Here is a 25,051-nt window from a genome sequence, read left to right as displayed (position 1 = left end):
GCGTTAATCCCAAAAAAACGCCATTCATTTTCTCCATAGGCTTTGTCCAGCAAACCATGGTGTAATTAGTGCCTACAAAAAGACGCCATTACTATTTCTCGCTCTGCCCGTTCGTGAATTCTCATCCGAGTGGAGAAGTGCAACTGAAGCACAAAATTTGTCTGATGCCGATCAGAAATGACAAAACACAGCAAGATATTTATGTGTTTTATTATTATTTTTCCTGCGTGTGAAAAACGCAGAATTCTGCAATCCCTGTTGGTAACGGTATTGGGTTGGGTTTAATGCTGATGCTCACTAATCACTAAACATATAGAGTAGGGCTGGGGGATATTTTTCACATTACGACTACATTTTATCTTTCATAATAAAAGTTTGAAATATGCTTGAAATAAGTAGTTCATGACATTAGGGTGGCAACACGTACATTATACGTGATTTCAATTGGGCTTTCTCCATGCTGATTGAAGTTGTATTGAACAGTGTAAAACAAACAAAAATACTTTCTGCATTTACTGCACTTTTGTTATCATTTCCACACTGTGCCACACAGGGCTGCATGATATGGGCAAAACTAGACCTAGTTAATTGGTGAACTGTTGGAATCATGGAAATAGAATGATTATTAAATTCTATAGTTGGAATCAGTGTTCATTTTGGCAGCTACTTTAGATTTAGTCTTAAAATACTTGAGTCTTAGTCACACATTAGTCATTTCATCCTTCGTTAGTTCTAGTTATTATCAGTCGATTAAAACTCTGGAAAATGTCTCTAGTTTTAGTCAGTCATTTTAGTCACATTGTTTTCTATTAAATTATGAATATTTAGGGTACCTCTAACTTTCATCATGTGCACATTAAGATAGCCTTGACCAACTACAGTAAAACTTAAATGAATAGCCCGAGCTTAAATCACTTAACACAACAGGCACTTAGAGACAGGTTTCTATTTGAGCCAGGCCTCTATTACCTTAATGCACACAGATTTAGCTCATTTTCATTTCAATTGTTTAATTCCAGCATTTTAATCAATTTCTTCATTTCCTGCAGTAATGTGTTATTATTTACACACTGTGTCATGTTTCTTTTGTCTTAGTATTGCTCTATTTTGTGAAGAAAAAAATCCTTGACAATAAATATTCTCCTCCGACTGTGTATTTCAGCAGTTCTTACTTTTGCCACTAGAGGGCGATCGGCTGATTTCTGGGGGTCAGTTTCTTACTGGCATTAAAAACGGATGATTGCCATAATTTGAGCCATTACTGAATTATTTAATGTAACAAATCAAACCTCAAATCAAACCTCAAACAATTCATGGTAACTCATGGTAAACTCGTAAACAATTAATTTAGACCCGGAATTTATTTGAAACAGCCGTTTACAGTAGTTGCTGAAATGTGTGCTGTTGCCCGGCTATTAAAAAAGGGACAGGCAGCTATTTGAGACTAACCAATACCAGCCTTAATTAACAATATAGGCTATAAAGCCTTGGCTACAGGTTAATTCATTTACAGCTAAGATTTTCTCCCCATCAGAGCCATCAAGAGGGTAAATAACAGTGGTTTAATTGAAAAGGAGAGAATTTGATCCATTGTTCATTAGTCTCATGTGGAATTTGTCTCGTCACATTTGTCGACTAAAAAGAAAAGAAAATTGTAATCGTTTTTTCCCCCCAGGGCATATTGTCTCGTTATCATACATTTCTGTCAGGAAAAATAGGTTGTGGACGAGTATTTTTTGCCATAGTTATTTGTTGACGAAATTAAAACTGGTTGGAATATAGTGGGCAGCACCTTGAACACGTTGTTTGAAATGATGACTGAATAAGCCAGGGAGAAATTGACAGGGTAGGAACAAAAGGGTTGGTCAGTGTTCCCAGATGACCCTAATTAGGTTTTACATTACACGTTTTCATACCACATGCAGCTAGCTACCATATTGATGCTTTGCCTATTCCTCTCTGATTTAGAAGATACCATTGAACAAACAGGCTTATCTAGGCCTACACCAGCACTGGTACCATTCTGTATTAGATAACCATGTTTCCTCTGACTAGCCAGCCAACTAGCAATTACTATTAGCGGCTAACGAGATTTATTTTAGCCCCAACTTGCTAAGAAAATACAAAATAGCATACAGTAGTTTTCAGACAGTAAGACACACAAACTAATAGTGTAACTATAGAACGCTTATGGAAAGCAGCATTTCACCAACAACATCTATCAGACTGCAGAGTGAACGGCAAAAAAGTGCTTGAGACTCCTTGGTCGAGCAACTGCTCCCTCCTTGAGTGACAAGGGTAGGGCAGGGCGGTGGCATGCAGACATTCTTGCTATACCGCAATGCATGCAGCAGGAGGTGAGGGAAAAAGACGACTCAAGTAGCAAACTATAAAAACGGACATTAAAACGCGCCAGAGTTACGTATCACATTTAACAAACCAAACATTAAAATACCGTTATAGAAGGTAAAATAAAAGGCCAACCGGTCCCTGCATCAATACCGATATATAGTACAATATGCTATACTGCCCAGCCCTAATATAAAGCTGATTTTCAATTTCATTGACTGCCGTGGAGCAGCATTTACTGGTTAAAACCTGGTACATTCACACTACTTTATGATAAATAATACAACCGACTTCAATTACTAATTTCTCTGAACAGGTAGGAAAAAAACATGGTTGGATGTTGGGTACTACATTTATTGAATATTATCTGAATCCTACCCATTTAAAATGAGGGCAGCTCCCGCTCAGCCCAGTCCAAGTTCTTCTCTGTCCTGGCACCCCAATGGTGGAACCAGCATCCGTGCCCATCTTCCCGAAAATATCTAAAACTCTACCTCTTCAAACAGTATCTTAAATAATCCTCCTACTCACCTCGACCCCCCCAACCCCCAAAATATTAAAATAATTACACACACATACACGCACAAACACCAGTCAAAGGTTTTGGACACACCTACTCATTCAAGGGTTTTTCTTTATTTGTACTCTTTTCTACATTGTAGAATAATAGTGAAGACATCAAAAATAGGAAATAACACATGGAATCATATAGTAACCAGAAAAAGTGTTAAACAAATCAAAATATATTTTCTGTTTGAGATTCTTCAAAGTAGCCACCCTTTGCCTTGATGACAGCTTTGGATTCTTTCAAACAGCTTCATGAGGTAGTCACCTGGAATGCTTTTCCAGTAGTCTTGAAGGATTTCCCACATACACTGAGCACTTGTTGGCTGCTTTTCCTTCACTCTGAAGGTCCAACTCATCCCAAACCATCTCAATTGGGTTGAGGTTGGGTGATTGTGGCGGCCAGGTCATCTGATGCAACACTCCATCACTCTCCTTCTTGGTCAAATAGCCCTTACACAGCCTGGAGGTGTGTTGCGTCATTGTCCTGTTGAAAAACAAATTATAGTCCCACTAAGCGCAAACCAGATGGGATGGCGTATCGCTGCAGTAGCCATGCTGGTTAAGTGTGCCTTGAATTCTAAATAAATCAGACTCCTCAGCAAAGCACCCACACACCTCCTCCTCCATGCTTCACGGTGGGAATCACACATGCGGAAATAATCCGTTCACCTACGATGCGTCTCTCAAAGACACGGCGGTAGGAACCAAAAATCTCCAATTTGGACATCAGACCAAAGGACAGATTTTCACCGGTTTAATGTCCTTTCTCGTGTTACTTGGCCCAAGCAAATCTCTTCTTCTTATTGGTGTCCTTTAGTAGTGGTTTCTTTGCAGCAATTCGACCATGCAGGCCTAATTCACACAGTCTCCTATGAACAGTTGATGTGTCAAGTAACAGACACATCTCAACTCTAATTAACTTATCATCTGCAGCAGAGGTAACACTGGGTCTTCCATTCCTGTGGCGGTCCTCATGAGAGACAGTTTCATCATAGCGCTTGATGGTTTTTGCAACTGCACTTGAAGAAACTGTCAAAGTTCTTGAAACTTTCTGTATAGACTGACCATGTCTTAAAGTAATGATGGAATGTTTTTCTCTTTTCTTATTTGAGCTGTTCTTGCCATAATATGAACTTGGTCTTTTACCAAATAGGGTTATCTTCTGGAAACCCTCCTACCTCGTCACAACACAACTGATTGGCTCAAACGCATTAAAAAGGAAAGAAATTCCACAAATTAAGAAGGCACACCTGTTAATTGAAATGCATTCCAGGTGACTACCTCATGAAGCTGGTTGAGACAATGCCAAGAGTGTGCAAAGCTGAAGTTGAAGAATCTCAAGTATATTTTGATTTGTTTAACACTTTGGTCACTACATGATTCCAATGTCTATTTCGTAGTTTTGATGTCTTCACTATTATTCTACAATGCAGAAAATTGTAAAAATAAAGAAAAACCCTTGAATGAATAGGTGTTCTAAAACTTTTGACCGGTAGTGTGTGCCTAAAATAACATTGTGGTACCGCGGTTGGGTTCGGGACCAGTTCTTACGGCAGCAGGCGGGAGTCGGACAGAAAGCCAGCGGGAGCAGTATGAATATCTGCTGTAGCGGGTGGGAGTCGGACAGAAAGCCAGCGGGAGCAGTTTGAAAAGCTGCGGTAGCGGGCGGGAGTCGGACAGAAAGCCAGCGGAAGCAGTATGAAAAGCAGCATCTTGCTAAGACGTGCATTTAAACTGTGACGCATGAGCAGCATCTCAGCGTTACGCTATGGTATAATGAACATGGGCAAGTGATTGAAAGTAGGCTACACCGTGGACAGGGATGAAAGAAAACGAGATTGTATCTATCCCAGTGTGTTTTGAAAAGTTGAAAATCACATGTCAAGGTCTCAGCAGAGAAAAGGACCTTGCTGACTTTTTTTCCGATGTGGCAGTGATTGTTTCCCCAGAGCTTTACCTCCTAACAGCAGCCATCCTAGTTGACCCTGACCCCACCATCACTCACCACAAAAGCATGGAGAGGAAAGAGGAAGAAGTGACACTGGCCAACATCCTGTCTTCCCCTCCCTCTTGCTCACACTTGTGTGAGTGTGAGTGTGAGTGTGTGTGTGTGTGTGAGAGATCCAAATTAAGGAATAGCCATGCATAGCTCCAGTCACAGAGCCATGTGTGATCAGGTGGTCTAGCAGGCTCCTGTAATTAACAACCTCAGGCAGATCTAGTCAGGCATGAACAGCAAATTAACATGCAGCAGCTCACACACTCAACATTACAGATATCCTCACTGGGCACAAAACCAACAAAAAAAACTCCACTGAAAATAGACTCTCTTCAGAATTCCCCTTCAAGTAGGCTACAGCAGTCTTAGGGCCGTGACTATTTCCTGACCATAGACCTTGGTATAGCCTACTGATGCTGTCATGTCATACTGTGATATTGGGCCTAAATCAAACTTGAGTCAAGCAGTGTTTTCCACTAGCGCTGAATGTTGGCTACACAGCAGGTTACACAGCAATTTTCAGCCGTGTACTTTTTCAACTTAAATTAACTAGGCTACTTTTCAATTAGCAAATCAGAAAAAAGGCTGCAGCGTCCTCTCCCGCTAGAGGTAACGATGAGTCGAAATCAACTTAGCCTATGGTTTTCTGGCACATTCAGTTATTTTCTTTTGCGTGTTTCATATGATGCCCCAAAGTGTTGGCGCATCGACTTCCTGTACATTGATTTGCGAACAGCAAGCTTGACTGAATAAAGTCGATCTCATATATTCTTGCCATGCCGAAATACAACGTAGTGTCAAGTCTTGACTATCTTAATTATGTTTGTTTGTTATTTTATAAAATAATGACATACCATGTTCAATTATTACACGATTAAATTAATCATATCACAATTAATTAATTAAGTAGTAATCTGGGGAACCACGGGAAAAGTTATTTAACGAGTTACTATCTCCCGACTAAACTCTAAAGACATCTCTTTCGTCAGTCAGTCAATTAATTCAATCTTATTACCTCATATCAGACTCATTCTGAATGTCGCAGAATTCTTGGATATCTGCACGAACCCTAGCATAAATGATGAAATTGGCTTAATTTATTTATTTACTAACTAACTAACCACACAGAATAACAAACAAACAAACAAACAGGATAGTTTTCACATCGATTACTACACAATGCAATGAAAAGTCCCTAGTAGACTAAACCAGTATGACGGCTTGTTACACAAAATTACGGATTCAAAAGAGAGGGAAAGGGAGAGACAAAGGAATTCCACGATTGTACAGACAGCTGATTACTATGCTCACGGAAATGCGAATAATTTGCACATGAACGGCCGCTCATTCAAAAATAATTGCAATGTACATATTCACTAGGGATGTACGATAAATCTGCGTATTCCTCCAAACGCCCAGTTGTCCTGAGTCTGCACAACTCTGCCAGGACCTAGGATCATGGGAGACACTCAAGTGTTTTAGTACTATATCTCGACACAATGATGAAAATAATCACGGCCTCTAAACCTTCAAGCTGCATACTAGACCCTATTCCAACTAAACTGCTGAAAGAGCTGCTTCCTGTGCTTGGCCCTCCTATGTTGAACATAATAAACAGCTCTCTATCCACCGGATGTGTACCAAACTCACTAAAAGTGGCAGTAATAAAGCCTCTCTTGAAAAAGCCAAACCTTGACCAACAAAATATAAAAAACTAATCGGCCTATAGCGAATCTCCCATTCCTCTCAAAAAAAATAGAAAAAGCTGATGCGAAGCATCTCACTGCCTTCCTGAAGACAAACAATGTATACGAAAAGCTTCATTCTGGTTTTAGACCCCATCATAGCAATGAGACTGCACTTGTGAAGGTGGTAAATGACCTTTTAATGGCGTCAGACCGAGACTCTGCATCTGTCCTCGTGCTCCTAGACCTTAGTGCTGCTTTTGATACCATCGATCAGATTGGAAACCCAAATTGGTCTACACGGACAAGTTCTGGCCTGGATTAGATCTTATCTGTCGAAAAGATATCAGTTTGTCTCTGTGGATGGTTTGTCCTCTGACAAATCAACTGTAAATGTCTGTGTTCCTCGAGGTTCCGTTTTAGGACCTCTATTGTTTTCACTATATATATTACCTCTTGGTGATGTCATTCTGAAACATAATGTTAACGTTCACCGCTATACAGATGACACACAGCTGTACATTTCGATGAAACATGGTAAAGCCCCAAAATTGCCCTCGCTGGAAGCCTGTGTTTGAGACATAAGGAAGTGGATGGCTGCAAATTCTTATTTTAAACTCAGACAAAACAGAGATGCTTGTTCTAGGTCCCAAGAAACAAAGATCTTCTGTTGAATCTGACAATTAATCTTGATGGTTGTACAGTCGTCTCAAATAAAACTGAAGGTCCTCGGCGTTACTCTGGACCCTGATCTCTCTTTTGACGAACATATCAAGACTGTTTCAAGGACAGCCTTTTTCCATCTACGTAACATTGCAAAAATCTGAAACTTTGCTCTACTTTCCAGCTACCAGGATAAAGCACTAAATAAGCTTCAGTTAGTGCTAAACTCAGCTGCTAGAATCTTGACTAGAACCCAAAAATTTGATCATATTACTCCAGTGCTAGCCTCTACACTGGCATCCTGTTCAGGCAAGGGCTGATTTCAAGGTTTAACCTCTCTGGGGTAGGGGGCAGTATTTTCACATCTGGATGAAAAGTGTGCCCAAAGTAAACTGCCTGTTACTCAGGCCCAGAAGCTAGGATATGCATATTATTGATAGATTTGGATAGAAAACACTCTAAAGTTTCTAAAACTGTTAAAATAATGTCTGAGTATAACAGAACTGATATGGCAGGCGAAACCCCAGGGACAAACCCCCCCCCCAAAAAAAATCAGCTTACCACTATTTTCAATGGCTAGTATTTTAATAATAAGGCCAAGTCCTCCCAAATTGCAGTTCTTAGGGCTTTCACTAGATGTCAGTCTTTAGAAAGAGTTTCAGGCTGGTATTTGGAAAAATTACCCAGAAATTGTAGTTTTCCTAGGTGGCTCCCATTTTGGCTGTAGTGTTTCCAAGCGCGTGGAGGAAAGCGCGTTCTTTCTTATTTATCTCCAGTAATGAACATACTACTCTCCGTCTTAAATTTTATCGCTTATTTGTGTATTAGGATACCTAAGGTTTGATTATAAACGTTGTTTGACTTGTTTGGAAAAGTTTATTAGTAACGTTTGGGATTCAATTTGTATGCATTTTGATGGAGGGAAACTGAGTGGATTGACTGAAGCGCGCCAGCTAAACAGAGTTTTTATGACTATAAAAGAAGGACATTATCGAACAAAAGGACCATTTGTGATGTAACTGGGACCTTTTGGAGTGCCAACAGAAGAAGATCATCAAAGTTAAGGCATTTTTTATATCGCTATTTCTGACTTTTGTGTCGCACCTGACTGGTTGAAATATGATTTTTCATGTTTTTGTATGTGGGGCGCTGTCCTCAGGTAATCGCATTATTTGCTTTCGCCGTAAAGCCTTTTTGAAATCTGACACAGCGGCTGGATTAAGAAGAAGTTAAGCTTTATTTTAATGTATATCACATATATTTTCAAATATGTTAAATATTTGAATTGAGTATTTTTGAATTTCATGACGCCACGTAAAATTTTGCGCTATACGTGCAACACAGCATTATACTAAACTAGCCCACAATGTCTGCTGTGTGGATCGAGCAGTCAACAAGTTGAGCAGTCATTTGAAAGAGTAACAAAATTTCCGCGAGACAACTCAAAGGCGATATCCATTAAAGCCAAGATAATGGAATTCATTGTCCTTGACAAACAACCGTTACCCGTTGTGGGTAATGTTGGCTTTTGCTGACTAGTCGAGCACCGGTACACACGACCAAGTGCACTATTTTTAAGATGTTGCCCTACCGGAATTACACAGTAATAGCGGCACTGCTATTAGCTTCACGACATACATACTATGGAACGCCGTTTGGGTTTTTGAGTGTCAAAAAAGATACAGTAGCACTGTCAAAGCTGTACAAAAAAGTCAGCAAACACAGGCCACGAACAATGTGTTTACAATAATGCGTTGGTAATAAAGCATAATTTGTTCGACCTCGACCGCATTTGTTCGACCGCAACCTAAACTCAGCAAAAAAAGAAGCGTCCCTTTTTCAGGACCCTGTCTTTCAAAGATAATTCGTAAAAATCACAGATCTTCATTGTAAAAGGTTTAAACACTGTTTCCCATGCTTGTTCAATGAACCATAAACAATGAACTTCTTATGGCTGCAGGGGCAGTATTGAGTAGCTTGGATGAAAGGTGCCCAAAGTAAAAGGCCTGCTGCTCCTCAGTCCCAGTTACTAATATATGCATAGTATTATTAGTATCGGATAGAAAACACTCTGAAGTTTCTAAAACTGTTTGAATTATGTCTGTGAGTATAACAGAACTCATATGGCAGGCAAAAACCAAGATCCCATTGAAATCACAGCGAGATATGAATGAGTATTCACTTCCTACGGCTTCCACTAGATGGCAACAGTCTGTAGAACTTTGTCTGATCACTCTACTGTGAAGGGGGGCCGAAGGAGACAGGAATGAGTCACCACTGCCATGAGGTGAACATTCTTTCACTATGCGCCTTCACATTAGAGGCAGCTCCGTTCCATCGCTCATCTGAAGTCAATGTAATTCTCCGGTTGGAACGTTATTCAAGATTTGAACAACATTCTAAAGATTGATTCAATACATCGTTTGACATGTTTCTACTGACTGTTACGGAACTTTTTGACATTGTCACGTTTTAGTGAATGCGCTTTGTGACTTTGGAATTGTTTACCAAACGCGCTAACCAAAGTAGCTAATTGGAAATAAATAACAGACATTATCAAACAAATCAAGCATTTGTGGACCTGGGATTCCTGGGAGTGCATTCTGATGAAGATCAAAGGTAAGGGAATATTTATCATGTAATTTCTGGTTTCTGTTGACTCCAACATGGCGGCTAATTTGACTCTTGTTCTGAGCTCCGTCTCAGATTATAGCATGGTTTGCTTTTTCCGTAAAGTTTTTTTGAAATCTGACACAGCGGTTGCATTAAGGAGAGGTATATCTATAATTCCATGTGTATAACTTGTATTATCATCTACATTTATGATGAGTATTTCTGTTGAAACGATGTGGCTATGCACCATCACTGGATGTTTTTGGAACTAGTGAATGTAACGCGCCAATGTAAACTGATTTTTTTTATATAAATATGAACTTTATTAAACAAAACATGCATTTATTGTGTAACATGAAGTCCTATGAATGTCATCTGATGAAGATCATCAAAGGTTAGTGATTAATTTTAGCTATATTTCTGCTTTTTGTGACTGCTATCTTTCGCTGGAAAAATGGCTGTGCTTATTGTGGTTTGGTGTGACCTAACAATCATTTGTAGTGCTTTTGCTGAAAAGCATATTTGAAATCTGACACTTTGGTGGGATTAACAACAAGATTACTTTTAAAATGGTACTGTATAAGAAACATGTATGTCTGAGGAATTTTAATTATGAGATTTCTGTTGTTTTGAATTTGGCGCCCTGCACTTTCACTGGCTGTTGTCATATCATCCCGTTACCGGGATTGCAGCCATAAGAAGTTGATGAACATGCAGCTGTGGAACGGTCGTTAACTTCTTGGGGTTAATAGGTTTTGATTATGTTTTACTGGTAATGGGGACATACATAAATGCTTACAAAATATATTTTGGTCAGTGTGGTGTGTGTGTGTCACCTGTATTTAACTACGCAAGTGAGTTAAGAACAACATTTTATTTACAATAATGGCCTACCCCAGCCAAACCCGGACAACGCTGGGCCAATTGTGCGCCGCCCTATGGGACTCCCAATCATGGCCGGGTGTGATAGAGCCTGGATTCAAACCAGGGACTGTAGTGATGCCTCTTGCACTGAGATGCAGTGCCTTAGACCGCTGCGTCCATGTTTGTGTGTTAAATATTTAACTACTAGAATGCATAAAAGGCAGCTAAAATTTTAAATAATCGGTATTATGAATTACGCCGACATAATGTCTGTGCTCCCATGGGTGTGGCCACTGACTGGTTAAAATGTTAATATGAAAAACAATTCTCATTTACAAGGCTAACATCACATTTCATCTTCTCACAAATTGTTTCATATTTAATTGTATAAGTTCCACAACATTTGTAAATCTGATAACTGGGAAATATACACATTCAGAGATAGAGTTGTTCTCATACCGTCCTTAATGAGATCCCAAAACAACAACTGTTCTGACATAATTGTTCTTTCAGTACCCACGGACCATTCCAACGGTTTGGATTACAGAAATATTGTTTCATTATTCAACCATTTGATGTTACTGTTTTGGCGAGAGGAATCGCCTTGTAACAAAGAGATTTTTCCCCTCCTCCTGCAAAGCCCAAAGGCAGAGTTTCTACAAGGTATTTACGACCGTCATAAAATGGCCGACTTCACCCCTCTCCCCCTCCGCGGGAGAAAGAGGGCGCTGTAGAGCGGACCCACTAACTTGATCATTCCTATCCTCACAGGAGAGTCATGACAGTAGTTACATGTCAATGGTATCGAAACGGGACAAGTGAACTAAAGATCTCGTTTGTATTTTCAATATATTTTGTTTGTATTTTAAAGTCCATCAGGACTAGCCAGACAGTGACGTTTGAGTGAGTGACTCATCAGCAGCCTACCGAATCGCATTGGTAAGAGAGCTGATGTTTTGGCTCCCTAATTTACATACTGGTAGGCTTTTTGGAAATTATCTGCAGAAATTCTAAAAACATTCAATGAAGATTGTGAATCCTCCTCACTGCAGGAACAATAGGTAGGCTTGTGGCGAGAATGCCTTACTCTGGTCCAAAATATGATAAAAGAAAACAGATTGAAATGTTTTAAAAGCTACGATATTTGTATGGTATTTTCAAAGATGTTGATATAGATCTACTGATTTAATCAAAGTGTTGACAATGGAGTAATTAACTGCAACTTTCTGTGTAGCAAAACCCATGTTTAACACCTGCGTCATTCTTTAATCATACCTGTATTGCAGATAGCTGAGAAAATGCCTCTTAAGAAGAATCTTGAAGCCTGTGGAAGTCAACAGACTCTTAAAGAAGAAATCTGCGGGTCAGTTGTTAAACAAGATTTTTTATTCTCTCGAATAAATTACATACTGCAATTCACAAAGAGAATTGCAAATTCTTTCACTAATTTAACTGATATTGTTCTCCCTCTTAAACCTCTTGGCGCACAGATCCCTTTAGCGGGATCATTTTCATAAACATCCGCTGAATTTCAGAGCGGCAAATAAATTAAAAAATTACTAAAAATATTTACATTTCATGAAATCACAAGTGCAATATACCAAAACACAGCTTGGCTTGTTGTTAACCTCTCTTGGGTACGTGAGACGTTAGCGCCCCACCTCTTCAACAGCCAGTGAAACTGCTGGGCGCCAAATTCAAATACAGAAATACTCATTATAAAAATTCTGAAAACAAAACATATTTCACATAGGTTTAAAGATTAACTTCTTGTGAATCCAACCACGGTGTCAGATTTAAAAAATGCTTTACGGCGAAAGCATACCTTACGATTATTTGAGAACATAGCCCACTAGTCAAATCATTACAAACAGTAACCAGCCAACTAGAACAGTTACACAAGTCAGAAATAGAGATAAAATTTATTCCATACCTTTGATGATCTTCATATGGTTGCACTCAGCAGACATTAATTTACTCAATAAATGTTCCTTTTGTTCGATAAAGTCTCTTTATATCCAAAAACCATAGTTTTGTTTGCGCGTTTTCTTCAGTAATCCACAGTCAAAACAGGAAGACAAAAAAATCCAAATTGTATCCGTAAAGTTCATAGAAACATGTCATGTCAAATGATGTTTATATTCAACCCTCAGGTTGTTTTTAGCCAAAATAATCGATAATATTTCAACCGGACAATAACTACTTCCTGAATGGATTTCTCTCAGGTTTTCACCTGCCAAATCAGTTCTGTTATACTCACAGACACCATTTGAACAGTTTTGGAAACTTTAGAGTGTTTTCTATCCAATCGACCAGTTATATGCATATCATATCTTCTGGGCCCGAGAAGCAGGCAGTTTAATTTGGGTATGCATTTCATCCAAAATTCCAAATGCTGCCCCCTACCCTAGAGAAGTTAATCCACCTGTCGTGCCAGATTTTGAAAATATGCTTTACAGCGAAAGCAATCCAAGCGTTTGTGTGAGTTTATCGATCACTAGACAAAACATTACAAACACCTAGCAGCAATGTAGATTGGTCACGAAAGTCAAAACAGCAATAAAATGAATCGCTTACCTTTGATGATCTTCGGATGTTTGCACTCACGAGACTCCCAGTTACACAATAAATGTTCCTTTTGTTCAATAAAGATTATTTTTTATATCCAAAAACCTCAATTTTTTTTGCGCGTTATGTTTAGTAATCGACAGGCTCAGGCAGGTCATGAAGGGAAGACGAAAATTCCAAATAATATCCGTAAAGTTCGTAGAAACATGTCAAACGTTTTTTATAATCAATCCTCGGGTTGTTTTTAACATAAATAATTGATAACATTTCAACCGTACGGTAAACTATTCAATACAAGAGAGAAAGAAAATGTTGAGCTACCACTTTCGCGCGCATGAACTAATCGAAGGACATCTGGCTATCCACTGACGCGATTTGATAAATCTCGCTCATTTTTCAGAATAAAAGCTTGAAACTATGTCTAAAGACTGTTCAGACCCTGTGGAAGACATAGGAAAAGGAATCTGGTTGATATCCCTTCAATGGAGGAAAGGCAGGCAATGGAACAGGGATTTTTCAAAATAAGAGGCACTTCCGGGTTGGATTTCTTCAGGTTTTCGGCTGCAAAAATCAGTTCTGTTATACTCACAAACAATATGTTGACAGTTTTGGAAACTTTAGAGTGTTTTCTATCCTAATCTGTCAATTATATGCATATTCTAGCATCTGGGCCTGAGAAATAGGCAGCTTACATTGGGAACGTTATTTTTCCAAACATAAAAATACTGCCCTCTAGCTTCAAGAGGTTATTAACACGTATGGACCCAGAACTTAACTGAGCATCTGTTCTGTTTATTTTCAAGACCCATTTTTCCATTTGAAAAAGTGGCCATCACACAATTTCAAGATAATTTGGGCTAATTTGGGCTATTTTACTTAATTCTTCTGTTTTCATATCTTGCAGGAAAAGTCATATATTGCAGTAAAATACTTTAAAATCTCAAGAAAAGACAAGGTTAAATGTTAAAAAAGGTTGATAGGACTCTTACTTAGAAAATAGTCCTAGACGATATCCCCCCCCAAAAAAATAGGCATACACTGAATTCATAAATTTCCTGTAATTCAAATTGTACACAATACCACAACAAAAAAATCAACTCTGGGAGGTAAACTCAATGAAGTATTCAATCATTTCACTGTGTATTTCAGATGGAATAAAAGTAGTAGAAAGTACCAGAGGCACCAGAGGCCACCCCAAAATCAAGAAGTTTTTACCAAACAAGCTCTGAACCCCCAGCAGGCTCCTTTTTCTATTTGGCTGGCTACTCCATGTGCTTGTGGAAAACACTGGTCAAGCTGAATCAACATGGATAGGGGCACCAGGGACAGAGTCCAGATTCTCACTGGTTTCAGGATGTCCCTGACATTTAGATGGACCTTTAATATAATTCCAATCTTGATATCAAAAACATCAGAAGTGGCATATTTTATATTACTGTAAGAATGGAGGGAGTGGCATTTGTCTGTGTTCTTTGGTCAGTGTGTGTAAAATCTGTCCAAGTTCTCGTCAAAATATGCCTTTTGAACACGACAATAAAAACCATATAGCTTTGTAAGCTTTCACCATGACATAACAGCACAATCATTTTTATTTAAAAGAGGTCAACGTTCCCCCTAGACTCCCTGCTGTGTCCAGCACCCCATCACTCATCCCCACTTCCTGTCCACACAGGAACCAGCCAGCACCAGACCAGGAGGAAATCCTTCTTTGTTGAAAACACTGACTGCAGGAGGGAGGAGGGTGGCCAACGGACATCAATATGGAGGCCCAGCTATCAGCTGCTGCACAAACAGACCTGCCTTATCTTTGCCCACACATGAGGACAAGAAAAAACGTAGGGAAGTAACAGACTCCCTTGGACCACTGTTGACCTCTATCTTGACCGTACAAGTCTTGACATTGAATGTGCAGCGTCAGCAGGAAAGTACCCTGATAGGCTAGACTTTTGACATATTAACCACCTTTGCGCTAGTTCAGCACTTTTTTGAGATGGAGATTTGTACACAGACACAGTGTAAAGTGGTTGATAGGTAGTGCCTGACAGGGGGCCAGTCCCAGATACAGGTGTTCTACAGGTCAGCGAGCCTGTTAAAAGATGGACTCAGGCAAGGGGAGTCAATTAAAATGGTCCAACTAGCACACCGCTCCACAATGAGCTTTATAAATGACACTACACGAAGAGAGTGAGAGTCTGGCAATATTTCTGGTTGTTTGGCATGGAATGATACTGATGCAGAGGGAAATTAGGCTAAATGACCTTACAGTATGCATATAACCTAGGCCTACAACACAGAATGACGCTTCCTGTTCAAAGGTAGACCCTAGGTTAACAAACAGGACTTTCTTTAGAAGAGTCCCATCTGCAAATAAATGGAGAAGATACTTTTTTTAACAGCATTCAATGTGAAAGAGTGTAATATAATGAGGCGTCTATATGTCCTCAATTTACAGTCAGGTCCACAATTATTGGCACCTTTGATAAAGATATTGTATGCTCCAAATAAATTGCTATTATATTATTTTAAGTGATGAAAAAAAATCTAAAAGATAGGGGTGCCAATAATTTTGGCCCCTGTGTTCAATACTCTAGCACTCTCCCCTTGTGAGGATAACAACACTGAGCCTTTTTATAAAGATGTTTTATGAGGTTGGAGAACACGTTGGGGCTACTACTGGTGTGCGTGGCCAAAGAGCTCTATTTTCATGCCGGTACTATGGTCAGACAGAGTACTTTGGCCACAGACACCAGTGGTAGGTTTGGCATTGAAAAACAGAAACATATGCAGAAAAGTATATCATACCTACAGTAAAATATGGTGGTGGATCTTTGATGTTAGTCTCCAGACTTGAACCACATTGAAAACGTGTGGTGTGAATTGAAGAGGGCAATCCATAAGAGCAGACAAAGGATATCAAGGAACTGGAAAGATTCTGTATGGAGGAATGGTCTAAAATGTTCTCCAATCTCATAAAACATTGGATAAAAAGGGGTGCCAATCATTTTGACCAGTATCTTGAGATTTTTTTGTATTACTTGTTAAACAAAATATTTCTCTAAGCAATTGTAGTATAAAATAAATGTCCCTTTGTTTTGTTGCATACAATATAGCTCAGTATAATTACAGTATTTTTTGTTCATCTTTATTACGGGTGCCAAAAATGATGGACCTGACTGTATATCCAATTAAAAAGAGTTAGATCCACAATCTGTCATTCCAAACATATCTGCAATTTGTACAAATGTATTTTCTTGTCCTTGCAGTCTTCTGAATTTTTGCATAAGATGAGTGAGAGAAACAATATTGACCATTGAAACTCTAGGTAGGAACTGATAGTGAGATAGACTTAAACAAATTTAAACACAAAGCCTGGTAAGATAAATTCCACAAAAATAAACTGAAACAGTGGTTCATTTCCCCAAGGAGAACAAACTAGCAGAACTACAGTCAACTGTCACACACCCCCACATCCTTTCTCTGATAACCATACCCGGGGAAAGATAGGTATGCCTGCCTATTGAATAGGCTTCTTCTATTCAATACCTATATTTTCACTTTGTTTTTGATATATAGACTAATGTCTCAAACAGACAAATGATAAGATACTTTATTTGCAGCTAATAGAAAAAAAACGTACCTAATTGTTAGGCTGGCTATTCCGATAATTTCCTACTGTCTGCATCAGGACAAAATAAATGGCATTCAATAAGAATAGGTAGCCATGTCATGTGACAACCACCTATGAATTATGCAATACTATCTGAATATGTAGCTAACTGGCTAGGTAAGAAATTGAAAGTACACCCAAAGGCTAATTTAATTTGTGGGACTAGCAAACTAGCTACCTAGTTACATGTTTCAACAAAGTGTCATGTGCATTCTGTTCAGATGTCATCTCCAAATGTTGGCTAACGTTACTGAATGGCTCTTTTGTTAATGCTAGCTAGCCTAGCAATATACATTTCATTGAGTTTAGCAAGCTAGACAGTGCCAGCTACTATGTTAGTTAACAACTCGTTGAGGGACTAGAGGTTGATAGCTAGTAAGCAAGCAGCCAACTTGCAAACAAAACTGTCCATCTAGTTAGTACCTAGGACGTGAAGCGAAGCACCTTGTTAGCACAAAGCTAGGTTTTTGTAACCTGCCTGCTGCTGACTGGCATGCTAATCAGCTAGCTCTGGCTAACCGTTCTACAATGACACTACTGGTGGCTTGCAAACGAACGTTAGACAGACGCGCTAACCACAAAGGATGGCTTGGCTTAGCTAGCTAACGTTAGCCAGCTCCACGTTTATCATATAGGTTAGCATGATGCCCCATATATTCGACGTGGTAAAAAAAACATTGGACACAAAGGTTAGCTAGCTAGCTTACTAGGAGGCAGGCACCATCAATAATCGAGCGAGTCACTGGTGCTGCATCAAAGCTCGATGACATGTCACTCACCTAACAGTGACCGGAGGTGCTTCAGTCGGGTCAATACATCCTTCTTTGGGTCCAGAACTTTCTGTGTAGATTTCTTGACGTCTCCATGGCCCCTTCGAGTGAACATTCCGCTGTAAAACGCAATTTTGAAACCTAGAATAAGTTACCTCTTCTTTACCATATAGTGAGCCTATGCTGTGACACCGTCACTTTCCTCACCACCGCTCTATGCTTGCTCCGCGAGCATACTTTGCGCTGCTAGTCCCCTCCTTTTTCGTGGGTGTGTAAACACGGAAGCGCAGTTCGTAACGTGGCCACGCCCCCTGTAGTACGTAGCCAGCAAGTGCTCAAGCGCTTGCCCCATGTTTACAATTTCACACAAACTTAATATTGCCACTGTTTTTGAGAGCTACCAACTCTCACCCATTGGCCGTGAAACACGTATTTGACCCTCTTCTCACACACCACACCTCTTATATCTCACGCATTGAAAAGTACTGCTTTTTCTAATAAGTCAGTGCGTTAACTTTGGAGCGAGAGAACGTTCTCCGCTGAGTTTATTAAACTGTAAAAATAGCAGCATGGTAGCGCTGTTTTATGTCCAATGTTGTCAACAAAATTAGGTTGCTGTTACTCCCGTCCCTATTGCAGAATGCTGCATTTTGACAGCATGTACTAAAGTTGATTTATTCCACACTTGCATTGGCCCCCTCGTTTGATGATTGACATTTAGGCTATGACAACGACAAGGCAGCAGACATACCTACCAGTAGTGGTGCGTTGTTTGCTATTAATTGTGACCGTGATATATAGGCCTAAAGGCAGAGACAACAAGAAGACAGTGGAAAAATAAATTCAACCACACTTTTATTTTATCACAAAACCGGATAGCAACCTTTGTCCGATTAAGTCTATGACGCATATGGCATGTAACAGACAGGTACATGACCTCCAGCATGGTCAAGCAAGGTAATGTTTACGACATTTTTGGACCACTAAACAACTATTGATTTAGAACCACAGCGAGTTAACACAAGTCGCAAAGAAAACAGGAGCTGCCTCCACTATTCCAGCACCATTTTAACTTCAACATTTCAACATCAAATCACCTCTGCTTAGTCTAATACAGTGACAACTAAAATGTACCATAAACAATTTAGTCCAATCAACATAAACTTAATATGATGTGGCTGTCCATGGTTCTGATTTTTGTTTGCATGTGTGTGCATGAGTTGGTGTAAGTAAAAAAAAACATGTTGACTCACTCTACTTGCAGAGAAATGTGAATGCCATCCTCCTCTCTTTCATATTGATGAAACAGTCTATCACTCTGTCATACAGTACACGCTTTTATTTTTTGTTGTTCTAGGCTAACTGGCTAAAATGCTTGCTCACTAGCCTAACTTCCATTCATGGCCAACGTTAGCTAGTTAACATTGGCTTTCTACATAGCGACATACTTCCATCCTCTCAGGCCAGGGGAAAAACAATGATTTCATTAATGGTCAGATCAGAATCGCCATTATAATCATTGACCAGTATGGAGAAATGCAAATCCCTATCTCCATCCATGGCTAATTTAGCTAACTAGCTAGCTATCCACCAGAGGATAACAACACAAAGAGATGCAACAATTCAAGTTGTTTCTGTGTATTAGTGATGTATGCTCTCAAAGCGATTTGATAAGAGAGACGCCAAATCCAAGCTGGCTTCCCTTGACACTTGTTTCCCCGCCAGGAAAAAAGTTTGTCAAGGGATGACAAATGCTCCCTGGCTTCCCTTGTATTCAATGCTAGAGACGGTAACATTGGGGCTCCCGAGTGGTGCAGCGGTCTAAGGCACTGCATCTCAGTGCAAGAGGGGTCATTACAATCCCTGGTTCACAATCCAGGCTGTATCACATCTGGTTGTGATTGGGAGTCCCATAGGGCGGTGCACAATTTGCTCAGTGTCGTCCGGGTTTGGCCGAGGTAGGCTGTCATTGTAAATAAGAATTTGTTCTTAACCGACTTGCTTAGTTAAATAAAGGTTAAAAAAACAATAAATAAATAAAAAACAATGTCCTACTCGTTTGAACCAGACAGTATCAGATAGATGGCCTACACTTAGAGAGACAGAGGGGGGCTGTTTCGCTTGCTCGGATCCTTTCTGATGTGAGATACATTCAGATGAAAGATAAATTACTTAGTGTTATTTGTTTTGTTTTTTTGTGTATTTTTTAGCGTGAATACATGCCACTAAGACCTACAGTCTGTTTTAGCAGGTATACACGCCACTGAGACCTACTGTCTGTTTTAGCAGGAATACACACCACTGAGACCTACAGTCTGTTTTAGCAGGTATACACGCCACTGAGACCTACAGTCTGTTTTAGCAGGTATACCCGCCACTGAGACCTACAGTCTGTTTTAGCAGGAATACACACCACTGAGACCTACAGTCTGTTTTAGCAGGAATACACACCACTGAGACCTACAGTATGTTTTAGCAGGAATACACACCACTGAGACCTACAGTCTGTTTTAGCAGGTATACACGCCACTGAGACCTACAGACTGTTTTAGCAGGAATACACGCCACTGAGACCTACAGTATGTTTTAGCAGGAATACACACCACTGAGACCTACAGTCTGTTTTAGCAGGTATACACGCCACTGAGACCTACAGACTGTTTTAGCAGGAATACACACCACTGAGACCTACAGTCTGTTTTAGCAGGTATACATGCCACTGAGACCTACAGACTGTTTTAGCAGGTATACACGCCACTGAGACCTACAGTCTGTTTTAGCAGGAATACACGCCACTGAGACCTACAGACTGTTTTAGCAGGTATACACGCCACTGAGACCTACAGTCTGTTTTAGCAGGAATACACGCCACTGAGACCTACAGTCTGTTTTAGCAGGTATACACGCCACTGAGACCTACAGTCTGTTTTAGCAGGTATACACGCCACTGAGACCTACAGACTGTTTTAGCAGGTATACACGCCACTGAGACCTACAGTCTGTTTTAGCAGGAATACACACCACTGAGACCTACAGTCTGTTTTAGCAGGAATACACACCACTGAGACCTACAGACTGTTTTAGCAGGAATACACACCACTGAGACCTACAGTATGTTTTAGCAGGAATACACACCACTGAGACCTACAGTCTGTTTTAGCAGGTATACACGCCACTGAGACCTACAGTATGTTTTAGCAGGAATACACACCACTGAGACCTACAGTCTGTTTTAGCAGGAATACACACCACTGAGACCTACAGTCTGTTTTAGCAGGAATACACACCACTGAGACCTACAGACTGTTTTAGCAGGTATACACGCCACTGAGACCTACAGTCTGTTTTAGCAGAAATACACACCACTGAGACCTACAGTCTGTTTTAGCAGGAATACACACCACTGAGACCTACAGACTGTTTTAGCAGGAATACACACCACTGAGACCTACAGTATGTTTTAGCAGGAATACACACCACTGAGACCTACAGTCTGTTTTAGCAGGAATACACACCACTGAGACCTACAGTCTGTTTTAGCAGGAATACACGCCACTGAGACCTACAGTCTGTTTTAGCAGGAATACACACCACTGAGACCTACAGTATGTTTTAGCAGGAATACACACCACTGAGACCTACAGTCTGTTTTAGCAGGTATACCCGCCACTGAGACCTACAGTATGTTTTAGCAGGAATACACACCACTGAGACCTACAGTCTGTTTTAGCAGGAATACACACCACTGAGATCTACAGTCTGTTTTAGCAGGAATACACACCACTGAGACCTACAGTCTGTTTTAGCAGGAATACACACCACTGAGATCTACAGTCTGTTTTAGCAGGAATACACACCACTGAGACCTACAGTATGTTTTAGCAGGTATACACGCCACTGAGACCTACAGTCTGTTTTAGCAGGAATACACACCACTGAGACCTACAGTATGTTTTAGCAGGAATACACACCACTGAGACCTACAGTCTGTTTTAGCAGGTATACCCGCCACTGAGACCTACAGTCTGTTTTAGCAGGAATACACGCCACTGAGACCTACAGTCTGTTTTAGCAGGAATACACACCACTGAGACCTACAGTATGTTTTAGCAGGAATACACACCACTGAGACCTACAGTCTGTTTTAGCAGGTATACCCGCCACTGAGACCTACAGTCTGTTTTAGCAGGAATACACACCACTGAGACCTACAGTCTGTTTTAGCAGGTATACATGCCACTAAGACCTACAGTCTGTTTTAGCAGGAATACACACCACTGAGACCTACAGTCTGTTTTAGCAGGAATACACACCACTGAGACCTACAGACTGTTTTAGCAGGTATACCCGCCACTGAGACCTACAGACTGTTTTAGCAGGAATACACACCACTGAGACCTACAGTATGTTTTAGCAGGAATACACACCACTGAGACCTACAGTCTGTTTTAGCAGGAATACACACCACTGAGACCTACAGTCTGTTTTAGCAGGAATACACACCACTGAGACCTGCAGACTGTTTTAGCAGGAATACACACCACTGAGACCTACAGTCTGTTTTAGCAGGAATACACACCACTGAGACCTACAGTCTGTTTTAGCAGGAATACACGCCACTGAGACCTGCAGACTGTTTTAGCAGGAATACACACCACTGAGACCTACAGTATGTTTTAGCAGGAATACACACCACTGAGACCTACAGACTGTTTCAGCAGGAATACACGCCACTAAGACCTACAGTCTGTTTTAGCAGGAATACATGCCACTAAGACCTACAGTCTGTTTTAGCAGGAATACACACCACTGAGACCTACAGTCTGTTTTAGCAGGTATACACGCCACTGAGACCTACAGTATGTTTTAGCAGGAATACACGCCACTGAGACCTACAGACTGTTTTAGCAGGTATACACGCCACTGAGACCTACAGTCTGTTTTAGCAGGAATACACGCCACTGAGACCTACAGTCTGTTTTAGCAGGAATACACACCACTGAGACCTACAGTCTGTTTTAGCAGGTATACACACCACTGAGACCTACAGTCTGTTTTAGCAGGAATACATGCCACTAAGACCTACAGTCTGTTTCAGCAGGAATACACGCCACTGAGACCTACAGTCTGTTTTAGCAGGAATACACACCACTGAGACCTACAGTCTGTTTTAGCAGGAATACACGCCACTGAGACCTACAGTCTGTTTTAGCAGGAATACACACCACTGAGACCTACAGTCTGTTTTAGCAGGTATACACACCACTGAGACCTACAGTCTGTTTTAGCAGGAATACATGCCACTAAGACCTACAGTCTGTTTCAGCAGGAATACACGCCACTGAGACCTACAGTCTGTTTTAGCAGGAATACACACCACTGAGACCTACAGTCTGTTTTAGCAGGTATACACGCCACTGAGACCTACAGTCTGTTTTAGCAGGAATACATGCCACTAAGACCTACAGTCTGTTTCAGCAGGAATACACGCCACTGAGACCTACAGTCTGTTTTAGCAGGAATACACGCCACTGAGACCTACAGTCTGTTTTAGCAGGAATACACACCACTGAGACCTACAGTCTGTTTTAGCAGGAATACACACCACTGAGACCTACAGTCTGTTTTAGCAGGAATACACACCACTGAGACCTACAGTCTGTTTTAGCAGGAATACACACCACTGAGACCTACAGTCTGTTTTAGCAGGAATACACACCACTGAGACCTGCAGACTGTTTTAGCAGGAATACACACCACTGAGACCTACAGTATGTTTTAGCAGGAATACACACCACTGAGACCTACAGACTGTTTCAGCAGGAATACACGCCACTAAGACCTACAGTCTGTTTTAGCAGGAATACATGCCACTAAGACCTACAGTCTGTTTCAGCAGGAATACACACCACTGAGACCTACAGTCTGTTTTAGCAGGTATACACACCACTAAGACCTACAGTCTGTTTTAGCAGGAATACACACCACTGAGACCTACAGTCTGTTTTAGCAGGAATACACACCACTGAGACCTACAGTCTGTTTTAGCAGGTATACATGCCACTAAGACCTACAGTCTGTTTTAGCAGGAATACACACCACTGAGACCTACAGACTGTTTTAGCAGGTATACCCGCCACTAAGACCTACAGTCTGTTTTAGCAGGTATACACACCACTAAGACCTACAGTCTGTTTTAGCAGGTATACACACCACTAAGACCTACAGTCTGTTTTAGCAGGGAAGTTTGGTAGGCTGACCTGAATTGTAACTATGAAAAACATTTTGTCAAACAGATTGTGAATCCAAATGTGTAAGTTTGATTCTAGAGGGGGGACAATAAATATACAAATAATTTGGTGTAGGGGCAAATGTATGTAATCTTGTCTAAAGGAGATTTTATTATCTATTAACTTCCTGTAGTCTGATCAGTGGAATTCCCATTCTTAACAATTGGCTAAAATATAGAGTAGTTAGGGTAATTGTCAGCAAGAACACTACCCCACACCAGATTTTACCAGTGTAATCACATATTTGAAATCTGATATGCCTACTTGTGTCTTTGAAAATTAATTATATGAGGCTATATATTTGTGTAGCCATTCATGGACAGTTTTGAATAAATCATACAAATAAGCATTGGATGTTATATGCTCCTGGCCTCAAATGAATAATATTTTACATTTTAGTTTGTGCACATGCTAGTTTGTATACGTCATAAACACATTACGTTTTGTCTATGTAGAGAAAGATTATGGCAAGGATCTTCAACTAGTAGGCATAAACCACCTGAATATTGATTCATTTGTTTTTTCTTGAAGGTTGGGGGATTTTGAAAAATGTATTGTTATAACAAGAACATTTTCAAACACCCAGCACTTGGGAAACATAAAGAGAGAAATATCTTTTTTTATTTTCCACCCTGGTCATAAGCCCAAGCCATGTCAAAATATGTAGAATTAAAGGAAATTTGCTTTAAAACAGTAACATTTTACTGGGGGGGAGGACCCCCAGATTCCATCTAGAATTTGTGCCAGGGGGCAATGAAATTCACATTGCAAATCTCACTCCAAGGTTTATTTAAAAGTTGGCAGCCCTGCTCTGATATGATTATAAAAGACATATTCTATAGTTTCGACAGCCTATATTAATCACGCTGATTCTGTTTTGCAACAGAAACCATTTACACCAAACGGAAAATGTTTTGAAACAGAAATGATTTACTCCAAACGGGTAACGTTTTGCAAGGAAAACAAGTTTTTATTGGACAAATTCAGGTAGGTCCCTCCCCATTTTTTTCTGTTTG

General features: G+C 40.2%; 1 protein-coding gene across 3 annotated transcripts in view; it reads right to left on the bottom strand.

The window, feature by feature from the left end:
* The window catches only part of LOC139530699 (ral GTPase-activating protein subunit alpha-2-like), a 198,571-nt gene extending 180,475 nt beyond the window's left edge, over positions 1 to 18,096 (bottom strand). For all 3 annotated transcript variants that reach the window (XM_071327329.1, XM_071327330.1, XM_071327331.1), the window contains exon 1: positions 17,755 to 18,096. In XM_071327329.1, the coding sequence (XP_071183430.1) occupies positions 17,755 to 17,860 (106 nt within the window). In that variant the 5' untranslated portion in view covers positions 17,861 to 18,096. The remainder of the gene's footprint in view (positions 1 to 17,754) is intronic.
* Positions 18,097 to 25,051: the final 6,955 nt, after the last annotated feature.

This window comes from Salvelinus alpinus, chromosome 9 (genome assembly GCF_045679555.1).
Source record: "Salvelinus alpinus chromosome 9, SLU_Salpinus.1, whole genome shotgun sequence".
Lineage (NCBI taxonomy): Eukaryota > Metazoa > Chordata > Actinopteri > Salmoniformes > Salmonidae > Salvelinus > Salvelinus alpinus.
Note: the sequence above shows the minus strand (reverse complement) of the source record. Positions and strands in the feature narration are given on the sequence as shown.